At 35.5% G+C, this 9,393-nt stretch overlaps 1 protein-coding gene across 1 annotated transcript; it reads left to right on the forward strand.

The window, feature by feature from the left end:
• The first annotated feature begins 2,990 nt into the window (after nt 1-2,990).
• LOC146913661 (C2 calcium/lipid-binding plant phosphoribosyltransferase family protein) lies at nt 2,991-6,448 on the forward strand. The gene has a single exon (XM_085716891.1). It carries the CDS (start codon nt 3,137-3,139, stop codon nt 6,224-6,226), a length of 3,090 nt encoding a protein of 1,029 aa, XP_085573017.1. The 5' UTR covers nt 2,991-3,136; the 3' UTR covers nt 6,227-6,448.
• Nucleotides 6,449-9,393: the final 2,945 nt, after the last annotated feature.

Consider the following 9,393-nt stretch of genomic DNA (forward strand, 5'->3'; position numbering starts at 1 on the left):
ATTAGATGTGAAGAAGAGGTTAAGCAGACATTATGGGACTGTGATAGTTTTTAAAAATTCCGGACCTGACAAAATCAATTTTGGCTTCATCAAGGAGTTCTTGGGGAGGTAAAAATATGATTTCATGCTTTTTATTTGTGAGTTTCATAGGAATGGGAAATTGGTGAAGGGCATTAATTCCACTTTCATTATATTAATCCCTAAGGTCGAGAATCCTCAAGTTCTATCTATTTTTCATCCAATTTTTCTAATCAGAGGTATGTATAAAGTGTTGATGAAAGTGTATGCCAAAAGGTTGGCAATGTGATTGGCACTCCCATTTATGAGTCGCAATCAGCTTTTGTCAAAGGCCAACAGATTTTGGACGACATTCTTATTGCAAATGAAGCAGTTGATGACGCTCGCAAGTTAAAGAAGTAATTAATGTTGTTTAAATTTGATTTTGAGAAAGCCTATGATTCGGTTGATTGTAATTATTTGAAATTAGTTATGAAGAAATGAATTTTCCAACTTCGTGGAGGAAGAAGATTATGGAATGTGTGGTTCGGCTTCAGCATATGTTTTGATAAATGACAGACTGACTGATGAATTTCAATTAGAAAGATATCTTCGACAATGTGTTCCTCTTTCTCCCTTTCTTTTTCTATTGGCAGTTAAGTGATTGAATGTCATGATGAATGCTATTGTTGAGGCCGAGTTGTTTTTCAGATATGATATTGGTCACGGTGTATCAATAAGCATTACCTATTTACAATTTGCCGATGATACAATTATTATGTGTGAAAAAAGCTTAGTGAATATCAAAGCTTTGAAGGCAAATCTTATCCTACCCGGCCTAGCCTTTTTAGTAAAAGACCAGACTTAGGCTTTTTAAAAAACCTATTTACTTTAATAGGCCAAACTTCGGCATATAAAAAAGCCTAACAGCCTAACATGCACCTCTCTCTCTCTCTCTATATATATATATATATATATATATATATATATATCACATATCACACTTATATAAAATTTGAAATTAATATTAATATTTTCAATAAAGATGAAATTTTACGTTGCCATAATAAAACCTTAATATTTATTAAATTTAAAGAAAATACTTTATATTAGCAATTTTTTTAATATTAGTAAAATTTAGAAGATAATTGCATTGAGTAGAATACAATCCATTTTATCCTCTTGGTTCCTTTTACTCTATCTACCCTTTTAACTGTGACCATATTCATTTGAACCATTATTTTCTGCAAAAATTTCACGTTTACAACATACTTGTCGTTTTTTTTTTTTACAAAGATTGTCTTTAGAACTTTATAAAAATGGCCTACTTAGAAGATGTGAGTTTAGGCCTTAATATAAAGTAGGTCTTTAAATAGACTTCCAAGCTTGAGAGACCTTCAAAAAGGTCAAACTCATGACCTATTACATTCTAAAGGTCAGGTTCGAGCTTAAACTTTTTATGCTAGGAAAAGCTTGTGTCTTATAAAACCCGACCCGACATACCCTATTTCCACCCTAACTGCAACATGTGAGATCATAAAATTAGATTTCCTACTGTTACAAAAGAAGAATATTGCAATTGATCCTCAAATCTCTAATCAAGATTCAAGATAATTTTAAATTATTTGATCTCAAATCATTGATCGAGATAAATAAAACTACTCATATACTTATTACGACAACATATCCTGGTCGATAAGATCACACAAATTAAGCATCCATGGTCCCTAAAAACGTGTGAAAAGGTCTTGCTTGTGTCATATCTTCGTCAAAATAAACCATATAACTATTCAAAAGCTGTATCCAAAATAAGAAGCCACAAGGACGGTGACACAAAAGTCATTCCCCTAACATAAAAGTGCTTCCTTTTCCTGCCCCATCTCCATTCTTAGTTAGCATTCCAATGTAATTTTCTTTAGAATTTGGAATCCTTTATTTCAAGGGACGGCCATAAAGCAGAGGCTATGTTTGACAAAGAATCTTCCCTACTAAGAAAAATACATGTCAAAAGCAAAAAAAGGAAAATAAGACTATAGTTTAGTATTTCCTAACATGATAAAGTTAAAGAAAATAATTATGGTATTGGACTGTCTAAAGGTGCTGCTTGCAGCTCAAGATAAGAAAAACACCCTTTAATGTCTTTTTCTTACTCATGTCATGTCTTCCCCTTCACAATTTTATATTCTTAGCTTAAAAAATTTGGTGAAAATATTCTTAGCAATATTAGCATTGTACAGCTAAGATATCCACTATCTAATTTTATTTTTATTCTAAAATTATATAATTGATATTATGAATAAATACTTTTTATTTTGCTATTGACATAATGACATAATGATCAACACAAGAGATAAATTTATCTTTTCTTTCAAAAAAAAAAAAAGATAAATTTAGCTGAGATAAATTTAGCTAATTTGAGGGGATTTAATTGACACTACAAGAATTTTGATGATTATTGGCCAAATAAATCCCACAGTAATGATTAAAATCCCTCAATAATACACATTACTGGGGGATTTCGTGACAAAAATGGTCCCTCAGTAATATTGGCGTCAGAAATGTTACTGGCGGAAAAACATGGTGACTCGGATACGAATTCGGAATTTCCTATAAAATATTCTCAGAGCCAAACTATTAATGTTTCTAGAATTATAATGAATGTGTAACTTTTTTGAGCAATTTTTTTTTCATAAATTGAATCAACTAAGGATTTGCTTATCATAATTTTCTCAATGCAACACAAGTTTGGAGACAATTAATTTTTGTCTAGTGTTTTTTCTTTTGACATTGTAGGTTTCAAAGGTTCGTAATTCTAATTTAAGAAAAGGTAATTTTTAAAAAAAATAAATATTATTTGGTATATATGACAACACCTATAAAATCCAAAAATAACATCAGTGCATGGACACTTTCCAAATCAATAGCCAATAACCACATTTCTTTTCATATTCTAAAATTCTATATAACTCCCCTTAACATAATGCATCCTTCTTTCTCCACCATTTTCAAATCCCTCATACCCATCACAACCATACCAACAAAATACCAAACTCCACCATCAACCTTTCTTATACCATGCATGAAATAACACACACATAAACACAAACCTTAAACACACCATTTCCACAAAATAACCAAAATGGCCACTGTTAGAAAACTTATAGTAGAAGTAATAGACGCACAAAACTTAGCTCCTAAGGACGGTCATGGAACTTCAAGTCCATACATAGTAATTGATTTCTACGGTCAAAGAAGAAAAACTCGAACCGTGGTTCGCGACTTGAACCCGGTTTGGAACGAAACATTGTCGTTTAATGTTGGTGAACGTAACGAAATTTTCGGAGATGTTTTAGAACTAGATGTTTACCATGATATGAAACATGGTCCAACCCGGAGAGAGAACTCTCTGGGTCGAGTTCGACTCAGCTCGACTCAGTTTGTGAAAAAAGGCGAAGAAGCTTTGATTTATTATGAGTTGAAGAAGAAAAGTTTGTTCAATATGGTTCAAGGAAAAGTTGGCTTGAAAATTTACTATGTTGATGAAGAAATTCCTCCTCCTCCACCTCCGGTACCTGTGCCGGAAAATCCACCGGCACCATCATCTGAGCCGCCATCCGGAAAAGTAGAAGAACCACCACCACCGCCATCTGAGCCGGAAAAAGTTGAACCACCACCGGCACCACCGTCTGATCCACCGTCCGAAGCACCACCTCCGCCATCCGAAGCTGGGCCCCAACCTAAGGCTGAAGGTGAACAAGAACCTAAGGTTGAACCGGAACCTGTTCCTGAACAGATTCCGGTTCAAGAAGAAGTTGTAGATCCTGTGGATGCAAATCCACCGGAAGCATTTGAAATGGCAGCAGCATCAATTTCAAGGTCAAATTCAGAAGTTAGATTCAGCGGAATCAACGCTCCACATCCACAGCCAATAAGAAGATCGGCATCAACGGCTAGTTTTACATCGGAAGCTTCTATGGACAGCATGTTGATCGAACGGTCCACGTTTGATCTTGTTGAAAAGATGCATTATCTTTTCATACGCGTCGTGAAAGCGCGTTACTTACCAACAAACGGTAACCCAATAGTGAAGATTTCGGTTTCGGGTCATGATGTTAATTCAAAACCCGCACGAAAAACGACGACGTTTGAATGGAACCAAACATTCGCTTTTGCACGTGACGCACATGATTCTTCTCCTATTCTTGAAATCACTGTGTGGGACCCACAAACAATAGAAGAAAATCGTAGTTTGCTTGGTGGTGTTTGTTTTGATGTCAATGAGATTCCGGTGAGGGACCCACCAGATAGCTCACTTGCACCACAATGGTATAGAATGGAAGGTGGTGGGGCCCAACATGGTGACTTAATGATCGCCACGTGGATTGGTACGCAAGCCGACGAATCATTTGCTGACGCGTGGAAAAGTGATACTACTAATAATGTGAATTCAAAAGCTAAAGTGTATCAATCACCTAAGCTTTGGTATCTTCGAGTAACTATTCTTGAAGCTCAAGATATAACGCCGTTGACACCGACGTTAAAAGAAACGTGGTTTCAGTATCAAATTCGAGCTCAAGTTGGATTTCAAGTGTTAAAAACTAAAACAACCGTTACTAAAAACGGCATTGTTTCGTGGAACGAGGATCTTCTCTTTGTTGCAGCCGAGCCATTGACGGTAAGTGATTTTATCGTCTTTAGTTTGGAAAGCCGACAACCTAAAGCGCCGGTGACAATGGGTGTTGTGAAAATACCTTTAGCGGCAGTTGAGAGAAGAGTTGATGACCGGAATGTGGGGTCACGTTGGTTCACATTTGATGATCCAAACGACGAAAAAAGAAGTGGTTACAAAGGAAGATTACATTTACGATTATGCTTTGACGGAGGGTATCACGTGATGGATGAAGCCGCTCACGTGACTAGTGATTATCGACCAACGGCAAGACAACTTTGGAAACCACCTGTTGGAACGATCGAACTTGGTATCATTGGTTGCAAGAATTTAATACCGATGAAAACAGTAAACGGTAAAAGTTCCACCGATGGTTATTGTGTTGCGAAGTACGGTAACAAATGGGTGCGAACAAGAACAATTTCAGATAGTTTGGAACCAAAGTGGAATGAACAATACACATGGAAAGTTTTTGATCCTTCAACTGTTTTAACTATTGGAGTATTCGACAGTTTTTCACTTTTCGAATTGGATAATTCAAAAACTGAAATGACTAACGAATCAACAAGGCCTGATTTCCGTATTGGTAAAGTACGAATACGGGTTTCTACGCTTCAAACAGGCCGTGTGTATAAAAATACTTATCCACTTTTGGTCCTAACACATGGTGGTTTGAAAAAGATGGGTGAGCTTGAGATAGCAATTAGATTTGTTCGAACGGTTCAACGGTTAGATTTCCTCCACGTGTACTCTCAACCGATGTTACCGTTGATGCATCATATAAAACCTTTGGGTGTAATTCATCAGGAGGTGTTAAGAAATACAGCGGTGAAGATGGTGGCGGGGCATCTTTCGAGGTCTGAACCGCCATTGAGGAAAGAGGTTGTGTTCTATATGCTCGATGCTGATTCGCACAATTTTAGTATAAGGAAGGTTCGTGCAAATTGGTATAGGATCATTAATGTGGTAGCAGGTCTGATTGAGATCGTGAGGTGGATAGAGGATACACGCGGATGGAAGAATCCAACAGCTACGATTCTTGTTCACGCTTTACTTGTTATGTTGGTTTGGTTCCCTGATTTGATTATTCCCACTTTGGCTTTTTATGTGTTTGCTGTTGGCGCGTGGAACTATAGATTTCGTGCACGTGATCCTCTTCCACATTTTGATCCGAAGATTTCACTTGCTGATGTGGTGGATAGGGAGGAGTTGGATGAGGAGTTTGATGCAGTGCCGAGTACACGATCCTATGAAGCAGTACGTGCAAGGTATGATAAGTTGCGCACACTGGGAGCACGTGTGCAGACAGTATTAGGGGATTTGGCGACGCAAGGGGAGCGCGTGCAGGCGTTGGTTACATGGCGTGATCCTTGTGCAACCGGAATTTTTGTTTTCTTGTGTTTGGTTGTGGCGATGATATTATATTTGGTGCCTTCGAAGATGGTGGCCATGGCTTGTGGATTCTATTATCTCCGCCATCCTATCTTCCGTGACCGGTTGCCGTCACCAGGGTTGAATTTCTTTAGAAGACTCCCTTCATTGTCAGATCGAATTATGTAGATTTGGTTTTCATTTTGGCATAGTAAGAAACTAATTTACTGTGAGATAATTTGAGAGTCATGTAAAATAGATGTGTCATATTGTAGTATATAGATGAAATGAATTTGGTTGAATATGTGTCAGCCACTTTTATAAATATTCTAAAATGGAATATGTAATGATAATGTTTTTAATATATGTTTTCATGATTTTGAAAATTTATAAGAGAAGTTTTTGTTTAAATGGGTATATTTGCCTACTTGGTGCTTGTGAGATATCAGGTGATTATGTCAGTGAAGCATATTGCATATTATTTTGTTGCTGATGCTACTCGTGTACTAAGTTTTGATGGTTGATACAACTTTTCTGTGGCACTTGATATTAATTATAAACTAAGTAGAAAGTGCAGAGAGAAAACTGAGACAAAGCATTGATTTGTATGGAAATGTTTTGCCTTTTTTCAAGTTTTGATGGTTGATACAACTTTTCAGTGGCACTTGATATTGATTGGTGGTCTATAATATGATATGTTTATACACTTGCAGAAGTACCTATTAGTTGGAAATCATTTTTTTTTCAATCCATAGTGGTCATGTCAACAACCAAAGTAGAGTACACGGTAGCAACTAAAGTTGCGAAAGAAGCCTTACAACTGATAGGATTAGTGAGAGAATTGGGTGTTGAGCAGTTTGGAGTTCGGTTGCATTGTGATAGTCAGGGTGTCGTTTATTTGCAAACAATCAAGTGTATCATTTTAAGACTAAACATATTGATTTGAGGTTTCACACTATCGAAGAATTCTTTCATCTGGACAAATATTACTTGAAAAGTTTCATACTTCAGAGAATGCGGCTGATATGTTGACCAAGTCAATCATCAATGACAAGTCCAAGCACTACTTGAGCTTGTTACATGTTTCTTAGTGTTAATTAAGAAAGAGGAGTGCCTCCCCAATTGACAAGATGTGATTGTCATGCATAAAATCTTCATATGTTTGATATTCACCAAGGTGGAGATTGTTGAGTATCGCTCATATATAGACACAAAAGAAAGGCAAGAGGAAAGACGTCCCCTTGCGTCACAGTTCAGAGGTATTATTGTAGTAATATGGATTGTAGTACTATATATTTTTATTGTAACATTGTAAGTCCTAATTCATCATATAAATAAATGGAACTATAATTTCTCTATAAACGTAGAGGTAAACACCATTGATCGAACTGCATGAACAAAGATTGATCATGATCATTATATTTTATTTTTGTTTCCTTAATCTTTTGCCACTAGTTTTTAATAATTATTCAACAAATATTATTATTTGTAAAACATAACTCAACTAATAATGTCGAGATGTTAGGCTAAATATTTTCCATAGTTATCCAATGTCGAATCCAGGATATCACATTATGTCTATGAATTCTACGGTGAACATAGTACCATGATCTTGTCAAATAAAAGCCATAGTCCCATATTCCACACAGTTATTTAAATATCCATTAAAAAAATTCTTTTAAATTTTTAAAATCAATTTATAATTGAAATCCATCTCAAACTCTCAAAGAGATTTGAGATAAGTGCATGCACGGTTTCAATTTATTTACCATGCTTATTTTAATAATAGAATATATACAAAATCTATCTCAAACTCATAAATGCATGATGTTTTAATTAATTTAGCATGCATAATTTCAATTTATATACACACCCTTTTCCTCATTATTGTAAAATTATATTACCTCATTATATATATAGTTTGCTTCCCTAAACAGGAAACACATCACATTATTTTTTTTTTCTCTATCATATTAGAAGAAGATTCTGAAAATTACAAATGAGGAAGTTTCGAAGATTTAATATAGTGGTTGTGGATTGCAACCGGGACCCAGTTTGGAATGAAAAATTGTTTTTTGATGGGTATTACAATTTCAACAAAGTGATGACACTTGATGTTTTACACGACCAAAAGAATAATAATCCAAGCATGGTACAAAAACATCCTTCAACACTTGGTGAACTTAAATTCAAGTTAAAAGATTTCGTGCCAAAGGGTGAAGAGACTTTGATTTTTTATACTTTGCAGAAAAAGAGATTTTACCAAAGGGTTAGTGGCAAAATTGGTTTGAAACTCTACTATGAAGACTTGGAGGAGAAAGGAGAAGAAACCAAATCTAGCTCTAATTCTGACTAGTGTGTTAACCTGTACTTCGCACAAGATGAATGTGTGAATAATGAATATATAATAAATATAATATTTTCATTTTTTTTATTCTTTTAGATAAATACTCTCATTTAAGTAATAGATTTTAGTTTAGATCATGATATGCTTTCATGTAAAAAAAAAGTTATTATATGTATATATTATATATTTATATTCTTTGTTAATCCAACTTCTCAATTTTAAATCACCTTCCTAAAAAAAATAAAAATAAAATTACCTTGATTCCATTTAAAGAAAGTTCAATGAATGAATAATCTTTGAACAAAAATTATTGAAATTCCACAAGAAAAGTGGAAGAAAACTAGAATATATCAATTTGATGAGGTTACGTACGTACTTTTCAATTATACTTTCCAAAAAAAAAATCATCAAAAGTTCTAAGAACGTTGTTTTAAAATGATATGTCCGGTGAAAACAGATGGTGGCAACGGTAATGGCACAGTGTTTTGGTGCGGTGGCAATGAAGTCTTTGCGGTGGAACGGAGGGTGTCTACATGCACGTTAGCACTCCAATGCTCAAGTCAGTGTAAGAAACAAGGTTGAATGCGTAAAAAGTATGGGAAAATGAATTGTACCTTGAGGGTGACGCGGAGTCACCCTTATATAGAGAACGGAGGCGGCAACTGGGAATTACGGCACCTCATCAGGAAGCTGTTAGAGGCCACATGTATAGTGTGAGATGCACGTGGCGTGCTCCAGTAAGGCGGGTGCACTGTTGCTGGCATATTCCTTCAAATGATGCACCTTGATCTGATGGACGTTTGGTCCACGTGTCGTCGTAGGATTGACCTTGTGGCCGGTCCGGAACAAAAACCACTTCTTATTTTTTCTCATAGATTTTCTTGTTCCTATTCAAAGAAAGATGAATAATCGATTGAAATTAACACACATAACAAATGGAAGAAAATGAAATGCAGGGGATTTGATCACCACGATTAGCTTTCATTGTAGCCAGGTATCTCTAGTGGTT

The sequence above is a fragment of the Medicago sativa genome, chromosome 6 (assembly GCF_051527215.1).
Source record: "Medicago sativa cultivar Bolivia chromosome 6, Bolivia_mono, whole genome shotgun sequence".
Classification (NCBI taxonomy): Eukaryota; Viridiplantae; Streptophyta; class Magnoliopsida; order Fabales; family Fabaceae; genus Medicago; species Medicago sativa.